This window comes from Carettochelys insculpta, chromosome 9 (genome assembly GCF_033958435.1).
Source record: "Carettochelys insculpta isolate YL-2023 chromosome 9, ASM3395843v1, whole genome shotgun sequence".
Lineage (NCBI taxonomy): Eukaryota > Metazoa > Chordata > Testudines > Carettochelyidae > Carettochelys > Carettochelys insculpta.
Window position 1 is genome coordinate 11,601,218 of NC_134145.1, and position 21,865 is coordinate 11,623,082.

General features: G+C 43.8%; 1 protein-coding gene across 1 annotated transcript in view; it reads left to right on the forward strand.

The window, feature by feature from the left end:
* Window positions 1–21,865, forward strand: part of LOC142017453 (nardilysin-like) — a 79,916-nt gene that overhangs the window by 8,052 nt on the left and 49,999 nt on the right. Inside the window, exons 3-8 of the mRNA XM_075002319.1 lie at window positions 256–337; window positions 2,119–2,272; window positions 4,869–4,942; window positions 9,710–9,805; window positions 12,343–12,465; window positions 15,134–15,191. Of these exons, the coding sequence (XP_074858420.1) occupies window positions 256–337; window positions 2,119–2,272; window positions 4,869–4,942; window positions 9,710–9,805; window positions 12,343–12,465; window positions 15,134–15,191 (587 nt within the window). The remainder of the gene's footprint in view (window positions 1–255; window positions 338–2,118; window positions 2,273–4,868; window positions 4,943–9,709; window positions 9,806–12,342; window positions 12,466–15,133; window positions 15,192–21,865) is intronic.

Consider the following 21,865-nt stretch of genomic DNA (forward strand, 5'->3'; position numbering starts at 1 on the left):
TTGAATGTCCTATCCATCTAGTTACTCATGTGGCCTCCATTGCTGGTATCTGAACATCTCTATCTTTTGTTCAGGATTGAACCCATATTGCCATTGCTTATGGACTCACAAATAGTAGTTGCAGCAAAGTGAAACATCTTGGCCTGTTTCATTCTTCTGCTGTTTGTTGGGTATAAAGTAGCTCTGTGAGACCTAGATGAAGTAACTGCAATTTTTTTAGAAGTGATACCTTAGTGTCTTGTGTTTATTTTGCAGTCTGCAGCTGCCCTTTGTATTGCTGTTGGCAGTTTCTGTGACCCTGAGGATCTGCCCGGGTTGGCACACTTTCTGGAGCATAGTAAGTATCAGCTTTTATTTCAGCCATTGTTCCCAAAGTGGAAAATTTAATGGCATTATTTTGGATTTATTGATTTATATGAAATATTCTAGAAGTAGAATGTCAGATGAGTGTGATCCGTAGGTACCAACTCAAGAAGGTGTTAAGGGGGAATATTAGGCTAAGTCTACACTACATGATCAAGTCGAATTTAAGGCAGTTATCTCAATATTAAAATGTCCTTGTCTTCCCTGTAACTAAAATTAGCTTGATTTTAGGGAGCACTAAGACTGATGTCATAACATCGTTGAAAGCGGCTTGGTGGGGGAGTCATGAATTACCCTGGGGAATCATTCGAGGTATAAGGGTTCACAAGAAGAATGCATGGCAGTGAATGTGGGAAAAATGGACAAGTGAGTGTTCAAGCTGGCATCACAAGTAAAGTCATTGGGGATTTGTAAACTTCATAATAAAAACAAATAGAACTATAAGGTGGAACTAAATGGTGGAGAGACTTAAAGGTAAGGACCAAAAGCTGTGCTTGATGTGATAGAGAATGGAAGAGTGTGTGAGATGATCGTGATACAGAGACCTGACAAATTCACTACACCAAACATGTATCTTATAGGATATTTATCTATAAAGAGTAATATCTAAGCCAGGGGTCAGCAACTTCCTGCACACATGCCAAGAGTGGCATGTGAGCCGATTTTCATCGGCATGCGAGGTGGTAGCTCAGCCATGCCCTTCTTCCTCAATGCAACCTGTGGATTAACAAAAGACCAGCTAATGCTACCAGTCACCACCTAAATGATAAAGCTCTTCATCTTAGTTTATTTATCAGTGAAACTGTTGTAAGTTGAGCTAATAGTGACTTCAAAAATTATCACTGGCCCTCGGATCAAAAGTCAAAAGGTCAAATTTTGGCACTCCACTTTGGAAAAGTTGCTGATCCCGATCTAGCCGGTGGGCAATGCAGCCATTAACTCTCATCATAGGGCAACCTAGTCTGGAATACTGTCCCTAGGGGGTACTGTCTGCCTTGGACATAAATCCCTCCTGCCCCCAACATTGCAAATTTAGATTACTAATTTTTTTTTTAATACATTTCTTACACTTTCTTCTATGTCACGCGTACTCATAAATTTGAGTGCTTGTATGTCTGTTTATTTCTGGTGGCCTACTAAGATTTAAAGTGTAACTTAAAATTATACTTGAAATCAAGTGATTTCCATGTTCTGAAATGATTCCATTCTATAACTTGCATTTTTAGCTTAGTCAGTTGCTATAGGACAGATTTTCCATTGTTTTATATCTTGGATGTGTCTACACTTGCATTCCTCTTTCAAAAGAGGTATGCAAATGAGGTAAATTGAAAATGCAAATGAGGTGCAAATTTTCATGTCTGACACCTTATTTGCATATTCTTATTTTGAAATAGCTTCTTTTGAAAGAAGAAAACCAGTATAGACACTGCTCTTCCAGACTCCAAATCATGTGACCTTATGCTAATGAGGTGCAGGGAATTGACATCCATGCCTCATTAGCATATTTTGGGCCATTTATTAGCATGACACTTTCGGAGAAAGTGGCATGTGTAGAAACAGCCTTAGCGTAGTAACTTACACAAGTGCAAATAATGTAATATGTTATCAAATCAAATGGTAATGCACTGTTGCTTTGTGTACATGCCTTCACAAGGAGAAAGGCAATGGAAAAGCTTGCTCTCTATATGTATATTTGCCTTTCTGAAATCATCATTGTGGTCTCTATTTTCTTAATTTTGATGGATTGTGTTTCAGTGGTATTTATGGGCAGTTTGAAGTATCCAGATGAGAATGGGTTTGATAAATTCCTGAAGAAACATGGGGGCAGTGACAACGCTTCCACTGACTGTGAACAGACAGTCTTCCGTTTTGATATCCAGCGGAAATACTTCAAAGAAGCACTTGATAGGTAACCTGATCACACCAAATAAAGTACTGGTTCATTTAAAATAGATTAAGACAACATGTGTCTGCTCGAGGAAAACTGCACATATAAATTTGCATTTTCTTGTCTTGACCTGATTGAGGGGAGCCTGTGACTGCCAGACTTCCACAGGTTTCCTTTTTATAACAGAGATCAAGATGGAAGGAGACTGCAACTTTTCCATAGATCTGTGTCTGTGTGTTGAAGGAGAAGTAGTATCCCAGGATGGCCTGATGTGGCACCACACTGTACCGGAAACCCACTGATCGCTATATTTAACCTACACACTTCTAGCTTCCATACTGCATGCATAACTATATCCATTGTTTACAGTCAAGCCCTTAGGTACAATCGCATTTGCTCTGATCCTATTGATAGAGACAAAAAACTACAAGATCTTTACCAAATATTCATAAACCTGAATTACCCACCAGGAGAAATAAAAAAACAAATCAGCAGGGCCAGATGAATACCCAGAGACCAGCTACTCCAAGATAGGCCCAAAAAGCCAGGAACAGAACACCACTGGTCATTACCTACAGCCCCCAGCTCAAACCACTGCAACACATCATTAAAGACCTACAACCTATCCTTGATCAGGATGCCATACTCCAGAAGGCTCTAGGTGACAGGCCTGTTCTCTCCTACAGACAACCTCCCAACCTTATGAGGATTCTCACCCACAACCACAGTCTATACCACAGGAACACCAGTCCTGGAACTTTTCCTTGCAACAAAGCCCACTGCCAGCTTTGTCCACATATCTATTCTGGAGATACCATCACTGGACCTAACCAGGTTATTCACAGAATCACAGGCACGTTCTCATGTTCCTCAACTGACTTCACATATGCCATCATGTGCCAACAATGCCCAGATACTTTGTATATTGGACAGACTTCAAACTCTCTTAGACAAAGAGTTAATGGGCACAAAACAGACATAAAAACACTCCTGATCCACAAACCTGTTAGCCAGCATTTTAATAGAGTGGGCCATTCTGTTAATGACTTAAAAGTTTGCGTCTTACTGAAGAGGAGTTTTCACAACAGTCTTGAAAGAGAGGCTGCTGAACTCTCTTTTACATTCAAATTTGACACATTAACATGTGGTTTGAACTGGGATGGGAATTTTCTGGGTCATTATAGGGGCTCGTTTGCATACTTGGCTTAATCTAATTCTTGATTCCCCGCCCCACCCCAGCCTCCTGCCCCTCTACTCTCTGATTTGCTCACCTTGATTTTTTTTTTCCTGATTTGTCCACCTTGATTACTATTTTTGATTGGTTGTGCCTTAAATATTGAGTCTGTTCTGGTATGGCTATGGTCTGAAGAAGTGGGTCCATCCCATGAAAGCTCACCTAATAAATTATTTTGTTAGTCCTAAAGTGCTACTTGAATGCTTTTTTGTTTTTATCCCAGTAGTGTTTGTTTTCTTAGGAGTGATATAATTTATGTACCTGCTTTGAAAGATGGACAGATTTCAGTATGTATTTATGCCAAATTACTTGTAGGTTACATTTTAGGACTTCCATAAATTCTCCAACTGTTGCAATTGCTAGTTCATTCCATTTATCCAGCTACTCAGAGGAACGCTTCATTAAGCAAATCCCCCCTCCTGCGGCAACTTTGAAATTCTCAACTTCGAAGTACCGGCGCGTGTCTAGCCATGGCTCACCTGCCGGTACTTGGAAGTGCCGGGGTAACTTCGGTGTCCTTTTACTCCTCAAAAGTTTAAAACTTTGAAGTTGCTGCAGGGGGGAATTTTCAATGAGTTTGAATATAAAAGCAATGAATAAATAAAATGAAAAAATAAAAGATCCTGCACTTCATTAGTAAAGTAAGGTAAACTCCCAACACCCTAATTACCATCTTCGAAGGAAGGTGGTAGCGTAGACAAGCCCAATGTGAGTTAATAGGATATATCCAACAGTGCATTAATATTCCATCCAGGCCATTACTGTGCCCTATCCATCATCTGTATCTTTATGGGTGCGGGAGAAAAGGTAATGGTTAAATATTATCTATATAAATATGTAACAAAATTGTAATGGATGTTATGCCTTATTGGTTTAGCTATAAGGCATAAATTACCCATTAGCTGTTTGAATTTAGGAAGAAACTTCCCTGGTGGGCAGGTTGTTCATTAATTGTTTATAATTGGAATTTTTCCATTTTCTTTTGATGTGTCTGGCATTGAACACTATTTGAGAGAGGCACTGCTATCTAGACAAACAATCAGTGATCAGATCTTATATGGGTGAGTCTTATGAGCTGAAGGTAAATGATTCTGCTTCCTTTGGTACTGTATTCCACCAGTCCACTTTCACTCTAAAGATGTTGTCCTTTGTCTTTCTGAGAATATTAAGTATTTAGGTGTATTCATTTTGTTCAGAGGCTTTAGGAACTAGTGGCAAAAGAGCCCAGAACTTCCTAATTGTTTGAGTTACTACAGGTCCTAAATCTTAAAAAGTGAATAGTGTTGTTTGTCACAAAGGCAGTTTTTGGTTATAAAAACAATCTTCCTGTACAATCATTCAACAAACAATAGGAAAAAGTTGCCACTTTTTTCTTTGTTTTAGGTGGGCACAGTTCTTCATTCACCCACTAATGGTCAGGGATGCTATTGATCGTGAAGTTGAGGCTGTTGATAGTGGTAAGAGTAATATTTTTGTCATAGAACTATTTTTTTTAGCTCTACAGCATTGACTGGACTGAAGTTCTGGCAAGAGTCTCAGGTATTCAGTATTGCCTAATTTGTAATATTTAATATGTCTTTGATTTAACGTCAGTTCAAAAGTAAAATTTAATTAAGAGCCAAAAATTATGTCAATGGGACTTTATTAATTCCCTGAGCATAATCAGTGCTTTTTTTGTGAAAAGAGAGGAGCTGGTATGGCTCCTGACCCCCTGCCACCAGGTTCCTGTGGGTGAGGCTGCTGGAGGGGTGGTAAGGGCTCCAGCTCCCAGCCTCTGCTGCTGTGGGGGGCAAGTGAGAACTCCTGCTCACAGTCCCCTCTACTTCAGGGCACAGGAGCTCTGGTTCTCAGTTCTATCACAGCCTCCTGGTCCCATGCTGCAGTAGGGTGGTGGGGACGCTGGCTCCTAGCCCCATGGCAGCCTCCCGGCCCTGTGTTGCTACAGGGCAAAGGGACCTCTGTCTTCCAGCTCCTGCACTGCTGTGCAGCAGCAGGGGCTCCAGCTTCTGGCTCTGCGCTGCTGAGGTGATGCGGGCTCCGGCTTCTGGCACCAGTGTTGCTGCAGTGGTGGGTCTGGCTCCTGGGCCCGCACAGCTGCGAGACTACCAGGGCCTCTGGCTCCACGGGGCCAGGGGCCTCCAGCAGCCCTGTGTCTGGGAGTCAGCTGGGATGCAGAGCCCTACTGGCAGCCCCAGGCACGAGAACCCTGGTGAGTAGGTGCCAGTACACAGTAGCGGCACATACCACCAGAAAAAAAGCCCTGAGTGTAATGCAATATATACGTTTATATGACTGTGAGTCTACTTGTATGCACCACTTAATTCAGAGCAAATGTTGGTATTAACATGGATAGGGAGACTAGTCTTGCAAAAATAGTACATTGGAGAGAGAATAGTTAGAGTGCGAATGAGGAGAAACATCCTCTGGTCAAAAAGGCATTTCTGAAAAATTTCACCAGTCCCCTAACATAAGAGAAAACTGATTCAAAGAATTAAATAAAACTAGAAATAGAACTGTGTTAATGAGAATCTGCAAAGGAACAAAAATAGATTGGCACTTTTTCTTGATACTTCATGATACCTAAAGAAAGGTTACTACATAGATTTTAATAAATTTTACAAACGCCAAACAGTTGTTTTCCTGCTTATGTTTTAAGTTAAAGGTAAGCAAGACCAGACTTGACATTCCTGCTTTGCATGAACGATGTGTTAAAGACCTAAATATGCATTGTGAATTTTCTCTGCCCTCTAGTTGAAGAGGTGGGTAGTAGAGTCATTTTTTAATAAAGACCCCAGAAAAGTTTATGGTACTGAATTGAACAGTTATTAGCAAAGCTAATGAGAACACAGTTTTAGCTAAGGTTACTAGGCCATATAGCAGTGTGCATTTTATACTGTCCACTATGCAACACTGTGCCTTTGCCTTCTTCAAGCATGGTTGATGTTGGCTTGTCTTCTGAGCTGTCATTTTGTTTGTGAGGTTTTGTTTGTGAGGTTTTCCTGGTGCCTCCAGAGATTCCAGGCTCCTTTTAGTGGGTCATAATTCAGAGCAACCTATGCCAGGCTGTTCACTTCACACATTCCTCACTGATCAGAAGTATAGTCACTGATGTCTCTTCTATAGGAGATGGAGTACATATGGGGTGTTGAAAATTCAGGGTTTGTAGGTGAAGCAGGAAATTTCCCTCCATATCAATGTCCTGGAGTGCAGAGACATTTCCAATGCCTGTATAAATTCCACATGACTAGATGAGAAAAAGAAATGAAGTTTGGAAGCTGTTTGACAAGTGTTGCTTAACAGCTGCAAGTGCTTTGCTAGAGTGTTTGATTTGGCCAAATAGAAGTGTTTTTCAGTATGCTTGTCAGGAAATTTAGCCGATGCTGGCCAGTATTCAGGAAGTTTTGGAATACTATTGGACCTTTAGTTCTCTGGTATCTTGGTCAGCTAATTGAGAGTTCACTTGGCTCTCTTGGCATTTCATCTGTCCACCCAAGGACAGGCAGTTTTCTCAACCTGGTTAGATTTCTAAGGGGAATCATTCATCTTCACCTGCTTGTGGAAGAATCAGTTCCCTTCAGGAATCTTCATCCTCTCCTGGTTATCCTTAGGAGCTATGCTCCCTTGAAGTGGTATGGCTGTGTGGCCAAGCAGCTGCTTAACAAGTCCCATGCAGGGGCTCAGGGCAGCTACACAGAGCATTGCCTCTGCCAGCTAGCCCCAGCATGGAACTGCTTCAGCCAGGACAGAAACCTCTTTCCTTGCCAGCCTCGCAGCTCTCCTCTGGTCATGGCAGCTCTCTGCTTGAGCCAGGTGAGGTGATGCCTATGTCACCTCCCCCCCCCCATCCCCAGTTGCAGGTGCTCCATGCTGGGTCCAGACGAGAGACTCAGAGTCTACTTAAAAGATGACTTCAGGAGGGACTTCCCAAAATTTATACCTGACCTAGATGCCACGGTAATCACCTACCTAAGGTGTTTTGTTGACAAAACTTGTGGAGCATCTACACACAAAATGCATTTTGTCCACAGAAACGCCGTGTAGATGCTCTGGGGTGGGGTGTGGGTTTGGGCTTTTGTCAACAGAGCAAATCAAAAGGTCAATCCGCTTTTATATGCAGACACGATCTGTTGACAGTTTTGTCCGAACAGCTCTTCTGACAGTAACTTCTGTAGACAGATGCTTCTGGTGTAGACAAAGCCAGAGTGTCTGATTCCACAGCCTCCCTGGGCAAATTAATAATCGTCTGGGACCTCCCAATTCACCAAGGGTTTTCAAAGATAATAGCCAATGGTTCTGTAATCACATCAGCCAGCTATCTCGACACCCTTGAATGCATTAGGTTTGCCCTGATGGACTTGCACGTTCAGCTTTTCTAAATAGTCCTTAACCTGTTCTTTCACTACTGAGGGCTGTTCACCTCCTTCCCATACCGTGCTGCTCCATGCCGCAGTTAGGGAGCTGACTTTTTCTGTGAAGACTGAGGGCTCAAAAAAAAGCATTGCATACTTAGCTTTTTCCACCTCATCTGTTACAGGTTGCCTTCCCCATTCAGTAAGGGTTCCACGCTTTTCTTGACCTTCTTGTTGCTAGCGTACCTATAGCAAACCTTCTTGTTACACTTCATATCCTTTGCTAATTGCAAGTCTAATTGTGCTTTGGCCATCCTGGTTACACCTCTGCATATCTGACCAATGTTTTTGTATGTTGTCCAAGTCATTTGTCCAAGTTACAAGAAGCTTCCTTTTTGTGTTGAAGCTCACCAAAGATTTCTCTGTTAAGGCAAGCAGGTCACCTGCCATATTTGCTATTCTTTCTGCATATTGGGATGGTTTGTTCCTCAACTGTCAATAAGACTTCTTTAAAATACAGCCAGCCCTCCTGGACTCCATTTCCCCTCATTTTAGTCTCCAGGGGATCCTGCACAGCAGTTACCTGAGGGAGTCAAAATCTGCTTTTCTGAAGTCCAGGGTCCATATTCTGCTGCTCTCTTTTCTTTTTACTGGATACTAAACTCAGCCTTCTCTTGGTCATTGTTGCCCTTGTGAGTTACATGAGTATTGTGAGTAATGTTTATAGGCACTTGAAATGGAAAAAATAATTACCTGCCTTTATTGCAACTGTTGTCCTTTGGGATGTAAGTGCATACCTGGATCCCCCTCTTCCCATCCATCCTTCAGACCTGTGTCTCCCATCCTTTGTTATCTCTGCATTGGAGCCCTTGTTTTTGACATTCATTATGAAGGCTAATAAAAAATATATATGGAGATACACAGCTCATAGAGCTGGAAGGGACCTCTGGAGGTCATTGAGTCTAATCTCTTGCCCTTTTGGCAGGGTCAAGCACCAACCTCCCCCCAATTTTTTTTTTTAAATCTGTCTGCCCTGGATCTCTAGATGGGCCCCTCAAAGATTGAGCTCACAACCCTGGGCTTGGTAGACCAATGCTCAAACCACTGAGCTATCCCTCCTCTGCTTAAAGAGTTTATATTTAAAAACACTAGTGCTACTGTTAAATAGCCAAGGGAGAATTAGAGCCACAAGGCATGAGTGCAGATCCTCTGGGTTTTGTGAGACAACATTCTCTGGGTTCTGGTGCTTTGGCATGTGAGGAATACACATTTGCACCCACATCTTGAAGAACCATAATTAGTGTATAGGCAAATAAGCACCTTTTCTCTCTTCCTGCCTCACATTCTGTTTCTGAGGCTGTGCCTACGCTAGCTTAGAAAATCAACCTGCTCAGAGTTGATCTTCTGGGGTTTGATTTGGTGCGTTTGGTATAGATGCTTGAAATCAATCCCCCAGGCGTTGCAGTTGACTCCTGTACTCCTCGTGAGACGTGAGAAGTAAGCGAGATCGATGGGAGAAATTCTCCCATCAACCTCCTTCAGTAAGGACAGTCAAGTAAGCTGAGTGCAGATACATCAATTCTAACTATGAAATTGCTGTAGCTGGAATTGTGTATTTGCAGTCGACTTATTTTGTGTTGTGTAGATATAGCCTCAGCAAAGGCCTAGAGGGCTTTTTTTTTTCAGTTTTGTTTTCCATTTCTGAGCACTGTCAGCAAGTGATGTAGTTTGTAACTAATTTACTACTACTTTGTATGCCTGACAAAAATCACTTCTGGTGCTGTTCTATGTACTATGTATGGCACTGTTGAAAATTGATGGTGGTTAGACTGGACCATTACCTGGTAGTTTAATACAGTGCTCTAAAATTAACAGAATATCAACTAGCAAGGTCCTGTGATGCAAACAGGAGGGAGCTGCTACTTGGGAGTCTTGCCAGACTTGGGCATCCAATGAAGAAGTTTTTCTGGGGTAAGTCTGACCTTAACATTCTAAGACTTTAACAAATATGCATAGTATCGAAAAATGGATTACGTGATATCGTAACAATATGAGATTCTTTAATATTTAGTATTTAGTATTCTTTAGTATTTAGTATTTCACCGGACGCTATTGCTTGCTGAAATATGTGAAAACTGTAAGGCTGTGTCTACAATTGCATTCCTCTTTCAAAAGAGGTATGCAAATGAGGGAAATAAAATACAAATGAGTTGCAGATTTACATATCTGGCATCTCATTTGCATATTCTTATTTCGAAAGAGCTTCTTTTGAAAGAAGAAAACCAGTGTAGACACTGCTCTTTTGAAAGTAAACCCCATCTTCAAAAGAATCCTTCTTCCCATAAAAAAAGGGAAGAAGGATTCTTTCGAAGATGGGGTTTACTTTCAAAAGAGCAGTGTCTACTCTGGTTTTCTTCTTTCGAAAGAAGCTCTTTTGAAATAAGAATATGCAAATGAGGTGCCAGATAGCAAATCTGCAACTCATTTGCATTTTCGATTTCCCTTATTTGCATATCTCTTTCGAAAGAGGAATGCAAGTGTAGACACAGCCTAAGACACTTTGGCTGTTTCTACACAGGTCACTTCCTTTGGAAGTGTCATGCTAATACACGGAGTGAAAGATGCTAATGAGGCATGGATGCAAATTCCCCATGCTTCATTAGCATAACGTCATGTGATTTGGAGTCCAGAAGACTGTTCTTCTGGACTCCAAAATGCCATGTAGAAGCGCAGCCCCGGGGGGGCTTCTGAAAGGAAGCCCTTCTTCTGGAGGCCTCTTCTTCCCAAAAATTTTTGGGAAGAAGCTGCCTCTGGAAGGAGGACTTCCTTCTGGAAGCCCTCTCACGGGACCGCTCTGCTACACGGCGTTTTGGAGTCTGGAAGAATGGTCTTCCGGACTCCAGATCACATGACATTATATTAATGAGTCACGGGGAATTTGCATCCATGCCTCATTAGCATCTTTTGCTACGTGCGTTAGCATGACACTTCCAAAGGAAGTGGCCTGTGTAGAAACGGCCTTTAGGATAAAGAGTGCTACATGAATTGAAGATCTTTTCAACCCTAGCCTTTCTATTTGCCTCATGCCCACTCATAGTAACTTACTGTTTGTGTACTGGTGATATCATTTAGGGCAGCTGTAGTTCACATAGTCTACTGTCTTATCTATTATAAATAATTGAAAAATAGAATTTGCATCTTGGGCTCATAGAGAAGGTTTTTCAAAGCAGTTGATTCAGCTTCAGAGCTGCAATAGCAGGTGAGTGACAGCTTCACTACCATTGCACAGTCTTGCGAGTTTGGGTGGGTTGAAGGGAGAATTCACTTTCCTTCTTTTACCCCATACAGTGCCAGCAGAATCAAATCCCATGTGTGCTGCTGTGCATTAATTGCAAGATAGTACCAGCCTTAGATCCCGTCAACCTGCAGTCTAGTTGTTTGAAAAAAAAAAAAAAGACTAGTTTTAGAAGCTATAACTACTCCTGAATGTCTCCTGATGCTTTTTGTGGGTTATAGTATACTGTAATCATAATGTTTTTCCTCTCCTGTGAAAACCGTGTACAAACAGGACAAAAAGCAGTCCTATAATAGCACTTTAAAGGCTAACAATATAGCTTACTAGGTGATGAGATTTCGTGAGACAGATCCACTTCTTCAGATCTGTGTCTGTCCCATGAAAGCTCATTACCTAATAAATTATATTGTTAGTCTTTAAAATGCTACAGGTCTCCTTTTTCGTTTTGTGAAGATATAGACTAACATGGCTACCTCTCTGAGACTGTACAAACAAGATAGATCATGAAAGTGGCTATTTTATACTAGGGTATGTGAACATAAGAACGACCATACTGGATGAGACCAAAGGTCCATCAGTCCCAGTATCCTGTCTTCTGACAGTGGCCAGGGCCAGTTTCCCCAGATGGAGTGAACAGAACTAATAATCATCACGTGAGCTATTCCCTGATGCTCATTCTCAGCTTCAGGCAAACAGAGGTTAGGGACATCATCCCTGCCCATCCTGTCTAAAAGCCATTGATGGACCCATCCTCCATGAAGTTACCATCTTGGCCTTCATAATATCCTCTGGCAGAGAGTTCCATAGGTTGACTCTGCACAAAATAAACAAACTGCAAAATACTGATAATTATATGATTTCTAACCCTTCTTATAGTACCCATAAAAGTTCCTCATACAAGGTAAAAATCTTCAATGAAGAGAAATTTTTAAAATTGCTGTCCCTTGAGCTCTAAATTCCCTTACAATTATTGTATTTAATTACAGCATTAATAATAAATAAAGCTTTTTTTCATATACGTGTGTTTTATCTCTGTATTTGTTCATGTATTCATGGCCTGAACATTCTGTGCTCCATCATGCATTTGTTGCGCATCCAAAACGGTGAAATTGTTGTGCATAAGGAATCCAAGATGAGATTCTGTGTTTAGATCTTGTGATTAGAAAAGCACTAGTGATGTGAGGCCAACTAGTTACTTTTTTAACATTTACAGGTAATGCAGAGACACTAAAGCATGAGCCTAAAACTAGTAATATTGATATCTACACCAGACTGAGGGATTTTTGGCAGTGCTACTACTCTGCTCACTATATGAACTTAGTTGTCCAGTCTAAAGGTAACATTATTTGTTGCTTAAATACAAATTCTTATGTGCTGCTTTAAAAAAGAGGACTTTTTTAGTTTCAGCTCAGAATTTGCACCTTGCTGCTCATTTGGTAGTAATTCTGCTATAGTCACGTGCATTGGTTTATAAACACAGAGAAAAGATCAGTGCTTAGCTTTTGTCTATTTAAATTTGCTGGCAGATGTGATTAAGGTCCAAGCATCAAGTTGGAAATCGTCTGGGAACCACAAATTTGAATTCCAGCAGGACTGTCTCAGTGCTTTCTGTGGTCCATACACTAATTTCAAAATAGTTTACTATTTGTGGGTCTTTTGGGCAAGACCTTAATTAGGGATGTAAAATCCCTTTAAATTGATTAACTGGTTAAACAGTGGGTTTAACCGGTTAAACAGTTAAAGGGAGGGGATGGCTGGGCTAGAGCAGCCTCCCCAGTCTCCTCCCCTCCCCACCTGCCTGTGGCATGCTGGGAAGTGGGGCTGCTCCAGCCAGGCTGAAGTGCCCCTGCCCGTGGTGTGCTGGGGAACAGAGCTGCTCCGGCTCAGCTGGCACTTCCTTGCCTGCAATGCTGTCATGGGTAGGAGTCACTCCAGCCCACCTGCAGTAGCCCCAGTCCCCAGCAGGCTGTCAGCAGGGACATTCCAGCTGGACAGAGCAGCCCTGATCCCTGGCATGCCACATGCAGGGGTGCTCCTGCCTGTCTGGAGCAGCTCCTGTTCACACTCTGCACACTGTAGTAATGATGTCTGTACAGAGTATGTCTTGCAAGGTATCATATAAAAGCTAATTACATGCTGGCTGTGACCATCATTGCAAAAGGCCAGTGTTAACCTTTGTATGTGAAATTAAGAATTCTCTCTGTGTGATGTTACTAGAACATGTTGAAGGCTGTCTGCACTTGCACTTGATCAGTAAAACTTTTCTCATTCTCAACTGCTTAAACCCTCCCTTCCCGAATGACAGAAGTTTTTCTATGGCTGTGCCTGCTTTGCTTTCCTAGCTTGCTGCTCCTGGGGAGACGGTGTCACTGCCCTGCACTACCTGGCAGGAGCAGAGTGATGTAGCTAGTGGAGCAAAGCTGCTGAGGCCACCTTGCTCCGCTTATCCCACCACTGCAGGGGGAGGTTGGCCTTCTGCTGTTGGCACCTGTCCCCCATCCTGTTTTTTCCCCAGGCTGCCTGGTTGGGGGAAGGAGTAGGGTGTGGGAGGAGCAAGGGTGGGGAGGCATGGAACAGAGAGGAGGGGGGTGGAACAGTGGGGGAGAGGCTGGTCCTGGGCAGTTGGGGGTTGTTCCATTCCTTCCCGCGCTGGGGAAGGTGTACACAGCCTCTGGTCCCCTGAGTCCTCCCTCACCAGTCACCGGCTTCTCCTGGGGATTCAGCTTCCTGTATGTTTTTGGGGTGCAAGAGGCATGTCTCTGTATCTTAAGTTCAGGCTCAGGATAACCATGGCTGGTTTTGCTCAATATGTTTGTTTCTGGCAAATATAGAAATTGAGGTAAAGTCACATTTCTTTGTCTAGAACACACCTGTTTGTCATCTTTGCCTAGACAAGACTGTCTTACCTTAAAACCTATTCTAATAACATCATAAAGAGAGAATTTAATAATGGCACATGTACGGTTAACATATGCATTTTACAATGATATTCATACCAGTGTGTTACTAATTTTTATATGACACTTCACAAGGCATATTTTGTACAAATAACATTTCAGTGGGGTGTGACTCCAGTAGTGTCTAGGGTCACGAGATGCTGCTTAGGTGCATAACTGTACCAGATATATCTCTTTCAGAAATCGCTGCATTATTTATGCTCTGCGTGGAAAGGTTGAGCAGAACTTCTATAATTATAAGGATCTAGCACATCATAAAGCCCTGGGTGCCCCCTAATCTCTGTTATACTTGTAATGGATACTTATGATTGTCATAAAACATAGTCTAAAACCACTTACAGTAAACCTTTGATTTAACAGACTAGTTGGGGGTGGGGTACCCATTAAACAGCATGTCCATGAAATACGAGGGTTTGCTACCAACTCCCCCGGCTTCTCCAGCACAGTCTTCCTTCCCCTGCAACAAAAAAACGCTCAAACCTGGGAATCACCAGAATGCAGTTGCTGGAGCTGTGACTCCCAGAGCCTGCCGCTTGTCTGGAGCTGCCAGACTGCAGCTGGGACCCCACTGCATGCAGCTGCCAGAGCCTCACCACACACGGCTGGAGGCCTCCCACAATGTATGGCGGAAGAGACCTTGCCACGCATGGCTGGAGGGGCTGCTGCACTGCCTGGAGGAGTTGTTGTTGCCTGGGGAGCTGCTGGAGGGTGTGGAGGGTGGGGATTTAGACTTTTATAGACCCCAAGGGACTTTGGGAACAACGGGGTTGTTTGTTGTTCCTGAAGTCAGTTAAATCGGGGTCCATAAAATCAAAGGTTTACTGTATCTATGGGATTTGGCAAAATTGGGGAAATCAGTCCAACAGGCTTTGAAGTTTATACTCTGCAGCTGTAGCATTATTGAATGCTGGCTAGCACTGTTCCTCTGGGTCCCCAAGCTAATTTGGATTAATGTTAGAAGATTTTCCTGCTTTTATTTTCCTGAAAACCTGGCTCTGTGCTTTTCATTGAGCTATATTTTAAGTTTCTTTTTCCTTTCCTTACTAGAAACTTTGGACACTTTGGAGAAGTGGGTGAAGGAAATCTTTTCGCAGATTCCAAATAAGTAAGATACTTTCCTGATTCAAAAAAGAATCTGCTATATGGTGTTGGCCTGAAGCTAGAAGCTGACTGATGTCTGCTGCATCTGTGCTGATGCTTCCTTTGTTGAGTGGAGAATTATAGTCTGCAATTAAGGTGTACTGAATGTTATGAAAACAAAAAGCAGTCAAGTAGCACTTTAAAGACTAGCAAAATAGTTTATTAGATGAGCTTTCGTGGGACAGACCCACTTCTGAATGTTATGACTTTGCTTTGTGTAAAAGATAATTAGTATAAAATATAATTTGAGAGAGTGGTTTATAGTGTTTTATATGGCTGTGACAGATTTTAAGTGGGGGGTTTAAACTAATTCAGTGCAATACTGTCAGTTGAAGTGTGCTGTCTAAGGTGAACAGTCAACCCTCATTTTGTATTTTATAATTGTTAGTCTCCTACAATGTGTCCCTTTAATTCAAAATACAGTTCTTCTCTGAGTGCTCGTTCATATTGATTCCAACAATGTGTGTACACACCACATGCATGGATATTGGGACTTTTTCCCTTAGCAGCTCCCTTTGGGATCTAAGGATTGTGCTGATTGCCATAAGTCTATGTTTAGCAGTGCCCCCCCCACGATTCATGCCTTTGTGTCTAGGGGAAACCTACCAGATGGAGTGCTGCGGGTTTTGCAGTTTTTTCAAGCCTCACACTAAAGAAGAGAGTTCCGTCTGAAGCAGCTGCTGATGGAAGCTGCACTAAGACCTGCAGTACTGGATTGTCTGGACCAAACTTCCTCCCTGCTGTTGGTGCAGGAGACAGTGTGAAGAAAGGACTCAGATAAATCCCCAGCACTGGAAGTCTCCAGCAGTGTGCCGAGAGGGAGAGCCAGACGTCAGTCCTCTTCACTGCTGCTCAAGAGGCACAGAGGAGTGGAGGAGGCTGTGGTGGACTCAACACAAGCAGAAGCATTCTCCCCAGAAACCACGTTCCAGACCACTATGTAGATTATTAAGTCACTTTTGCAGTATCCCATAACAACTGCAAAGGGATTTATTAGTTGCTGGGGGCACATGGCAGCCTGCACTTATGTAGTCAGACATGCCAGACTGAGGCACAGACTGTTGCAGTCGTGTCTAGCCTTCAGTCACTACTGCAGCCAGGAGAAGTTGGGCCATATAGTCACAGTACCATCACAAGCCTGCAATTCCTTGTGCTGGTGGCTGAATCCTTGGGTAGTTTGCAAGGGAGTCCCCTTCAATCCGCTCCAGTGCCCTGTCCCATGTCTGCCATTAACCTTGGTGATAGAGGTGTCAGATTTGGGCTGGGGAGGGTGCATTTAGGCAATCTGTACACACAAGACTGGTGGTCAGCAGACAAAGTACCTCTTCCTGTCAATGTCAAGGAGCTCGGAGTGGTTTGTCTGGCCTATCAGATCTTTTATAGCACATTGCAAGGTTACAGCATTACAGTTCTAATGGACAATACCACTGCTATGCTCTATATAAAAAAGAAGGGCGGAGCTCAAGCTCTCTCCCTTCTATTGAGAAGTTCTTCTCTTTTGGGACTTTTGTATAGCCCACTCCATACATTTGGAGGCATCTCATCTCCTGCGGGGTTAGGAGCACGCTGACAGATCATCTCAGCAGTTCATTCCACAGCCACAAGTGGTCTGTTCATTCAAATATACTACTTTCCCTTTCCCACAAGTGAGCGTTTCTTCAGATGAGTCTCTTTTACCCCAGAGTCAACACAAAATGTCAGATATTCTGCTCATTCCATAATCACAGCCTGGGATTGATCTCAGATGCATTCATGCTTCTGTGGGGACGTTGCCTTATGTGCTTTTTTCCCAGTCCCAATGAGCCACAAAATTCTGCTCAAAAATCCACAGACAGAGCTCAGATAATCATGTTGGTCCCTTCATGGCTCCACCAGCATTGATATACAATGTTGATGGAGTTATCAGTGGGTGCTGATAGCTCTACCACTCCACAAGGACTTACTCATCCAGGATAACAGCTGGCTTCTGCAGCCAGACCTTCACTTACTACACCTCAGGCAGTGGAGGCTCCATGGCTAAACCAGCTAGAGCTACAATGCTCAGCGTCAGTTAGGGAAGTGCTATTGGAAAGTAGGATGTCCTTCTTCCTGTGATCAGAGTCTCCTAGAATCCTCCCTGGTGTCCATTTCTCTCATCCTGGACTATTTACTGGATTTGGAACAAAGGGCCTTTCTCTCTCTCTCTCTCTCTCTCTCTCTCTCTCTCTCTCATCCATTAGGGTCCACCTCACAGCTGTTTCAAGAACAAATGGTGAACTAAGAAAACGCAAGAACTCCAACATCTTGCAGGCATCCACAACACATGTGGTTTCTTCAGTGCCATTAAGGCTGTCTGTGGGCCAGCTTGTTATGGTGTGAATACCCTTTGCTGTGAGGCTGAAACTACACTTCTGAAGGAATGAAGCTATACATTTTCACTGAAAAGACCATTTTGAAGATCTTCTTAACCATAACTCCAAGGTTGCAGATGAAGTACTTGAGCAAGTCCCACAGTGACTTCTGAGGGATGAGCATGGAGACCCTCTCAGTTTGCATGAGATATATATGCAAGATGGGGTACAACAAGGCAACAGGTCCAGACGGGATCCCAGCTGAAATCTTTAAAGATTGTGGACCAGAGATAATTTTTCTGCTTTATCTGCTCATCCTTAAAATTTGGATAAAGGAGTAGGTACCCAGTGAAATGAGGGATGCCCTCATTGTCATCCTCTTCAAAAAAAGGTGATAAAGTAGACTGTGGAAACTACAGGAAAACCTTGGTTATACGGACCCCCATCATTCAAGACTCCGTTTTATCGAACACTGCCTGAGGTGGTGTGGGATGAAATGGAATGTTGGGTACCTGGCGGCTTGGGTAATTTCGCCCAGTACCGCATAGCTAACTGCCCGCCCAGGCTCACTGGGGCTCCCCCTGGTCTGGCTGGGCCTCCACACCCTGGGCTGGTGGCAGGGATGGCTGCCTGCCTGGGGTGACAGGGGCTGCCGGCCCAGGAAGCTGGCCTGGGGGCAGCCAGTAGCCCACCTGCCCATAAGAGCTCTGCATCCTGGGACTGGCAGCTGCTCCATGCCACACCCACTGGGGCTCTGCTCCCAGCTGGAAGCAGCCTTGTGCTCCAGCTGCTGGGGTCTGCCACTGGCCCTGCACTCCATCCACCGGGACTGTGCTCTAGAGGCTGGCAGTGCCTCTGAGCTCTGGCTGCCTGGGCTCTGCCACTGGCCCTGCACTTCAGCCACCCAGGCTTTGCCCCTGGGGCTGGTGGCAGCTCTGTGCTCCAGCCACCATTGCTCTGTGGCAACTGGCCCCAGGGAAGCTGGTCCTGCTGTGACAGCCAGCCCCGCATTATCCAGCCTTTACAGTTGGTTATCCTACCGTCCATTGGTCCCATTTAGGTCAGATAAACAGGATTGTCCTGTATGGTGGTGTCTATCTCCTTGCCACTGTAAGCAAAATTGTGGAACAGATCCTTGCAATTCACCTTCTGCCCTTGTCAGAAGAAGTTCTACCAGAGTGATAGAGTGGTTTCTGACCATGGCGCGGTGTAGCCAGACAAAGTCTCCCCCTTACAAGCCAGCTTGCTCGTTGCCCCCCCAACTGAGGAGCACACAGGGCACGGAAACGGCTGCTGACAGCACAGTATTTGATGCCCTCATTGAGGCCCAGATATGCTAGCTTATCATGACCCTGAGAAACAGAAAGTGCAGCTAGAAGGCTAACAGGCCAGACTGTCAACAAGAGTGGGGGGGACCCTCAGAAATCACCCCAGCTGGCATTGATCAATATGATGCACACACACAATCACCCAGAAGGGGACGTGCCCCACCCGCACAAAAGAATGTCCTGTACTCCTAAATTGTTTATCTCTTGTCTTACAAGTGCAAACTAAGTAGAAATGCCCTTGTAACAAACTGGAGTCACAAAGACAGACCAGTACGATCTGGCACCATAGATAAGAAAGAGAATACGTAACCCAAAAGGGGGTGTAAAAGATGGGTCCAGCAGAACTCTAACTTTGAGTGCATTTCCACCAACTACCTGCTGGTCGGGTCAGGTGATTGCCTCCCGAGGTCCACTACTGGGGACGCCCAACCTTGTATTCGTCTTTCCGCGGAATTGAGTGACCGATCTGGCTCGGCTACGCTGGTATCGAGAGACGCAGAGAGGGTAAGATACACCCATGCTAGGTCTCTGACTTTTTTGTGCACAGCTAAAGAATTAGAGCTCTGTAACTAGTGTCAAGATATCATTGTGTTAGATGGTAACAGATATCTTTGTATTGGATTGTAACGTAACTTGTTAACACCTGTACTTTGCTAGCATATAAGAAGTAAACAATAGCCTTTTGTAACCACACGCTTATAACTGTAGCTTAAATAAACTTGTAACTAGTTAAGCTCTGAGCCTAGCCATTTTGTTAACCCTTTTGTTACTGCAACACAGCCAGCACAACAAAAAGAAGTTTAACCGTTTGGTTACTACAGCCTGGCCGTGGGTGAGAGTGCTAGGAGCTGCCTGCTCTAACAGTAAAAAACTGGGTTGCTTAGGACCCAGGGGAGTACCTCACCGCACATTACCCGGCCACCGGCTAACACGCGGAACTGTGGATCTGATCTTCGCAGCACAGCAGCTGCAAGAAAAGTGTCAGGAGCAAAACCAATGACTGTATATGGCTTTCAGTGACCTAACTAATTCCTTTGATTCAGTGAACTGCTGTGTCCTCTGGATTGTGCTTTCGAAGATTGGATATCTTGATAAATATATCAGTGTCCTAAATTTGCTTCATAACAACATGAAAATGGCTGTTCTGAGTAGTATTGGCTTCCAGAGTGAATTTATCGAAGTTCAAACAGGGCTGCATCATTGCCCGAACCATGTTTGTAGTTCTTATTGCTGTCATTCTTACCTAATTGCTGGGAAGCTCCCAGCTGGTGTTGAAATAATTTACAGAATGGATGGAAAGCTGTTCTGGCTTAGCAGGCTGAAAGTAAAGAGTAAGATTTCTTCCACATCTATCATGGAACTTCAGTATTCTGGTGATAGCTCAGTTTTGGCTCACTCTGAGAAAGATCTTCAAACTATCCTGAACATGTTTGCCTGTGCTTACGCAGGTCTTAGTCCCTTGCTCAATATCAAGAAGACCAAAGTGCTCCATCAGCCCTCTCCAGGCGAGGTACCACATACTCCATCTATTAAAATAATAGAGAATGTACTAGTCTTTGCTCATTTATGGCACAGAGTTTTTGAAGATCACAACATTTGAACAGACACCAACCTTCTTGTTTATGAAGCCATTAGTCTCCCAGGATTGTCGTAGGTGTCTAGTGAGGCAGGGGAGGAGTAGCTCAGTGGTTTGAGCATTGTCCTGCTAAACCCGGGGTTGCAAGCTCAATCCTTGAAGGGGCCATTTAGGGAATTGGAGCAAATAGATGTCAGGTATGATGCTTGGTCTTGCCAAAAGGGCAGGAGGCTCAACCAGGTGATATCCTTTCCAGCTCTAGGAGGTATGTACCTCCAATTATACTCTTATATATTATAAACCTGGACAACTGGCAGACATCACTTGAAAGTCCCTCCTCATGTTCCTGAAGATCAATTGGGAAAACAGATTGAGCAACATTAGTGTCCTGGAAGAGGCAAAGACCCACCAGCATTGAGGCGATGATCATCTGTCAGCAACTCCACTGGTCTGGTGACATTGTTTGGATGCCAGGCCATTGCAACTGGAAGCAGGTCCTTTTCTCTCAGCTGAAAAAAGTGTACCATAACATAGGAGGCCAATAGAAGCATTATAAGGACTTACTGAAGGTTAACTTAAAGAAATGCAATATTGGCATTGACACTTGGGAGACACTTGCCCAGGATTGCTCAAAATGGAGAAAAGTAATACACAATGGTCCCCTACGTTTTGAACTTGCCCACCAACAAGCTCAGGAGGACAAGAGGCACAGGAGGTAGGGGAAATTGGTTTTCAGGCTTGGTCAACAGCCTCCGGCCATTACTTGGAAACATTTGTCCTCACTGTAATGGAACTTGTGGTTCACGGATAGGCCTTATCAGCCACCTGACAATCTACAACTCCAATGGAAGGTGTCATACTCGGCAACAAGTGATCACCATCATTTTTGCTTTCCACACTGGGGAATCAGGGCAATCTTTTTTGCCAACCTCATGTTAGTTCATTTTCTTAAGGGGACAGAGAGGGTAACCCCACTGTCATGACTTCCCTTACTTGTTCTGGAGCTCAGTTTGGTGCTCTCCAGGTCATGCACTCTGCCTTTGAGCCCCTGGCCACTTGATGTTACTTCTACCTTTCCTGGAAGATAGCATTCCTCGTGGTCATAATGTCCACTAGATGAATGTCCGAACTGAGGAGATTTACTTGAGAAACCTCATACACAGTATTTTGTAAAGACAAAGTCCAGCTTAGACTACACCAAGCCCTTCCTGCCCAAGGTGGTGTCCCAGTATCACATGGGATAGGACATTTTCCTCACAGTGACTGCCCAAAGCTGCACACTCCTCCTTGGCATCAAAGATTGCACTCCCTGGATATATGCATGCAGGGCCTTTGTGTTCTACATCAAGTTCACAAAGCTATTCAGAAAATAGGCACAACTATTTATAGCAGTCACATACTGGAT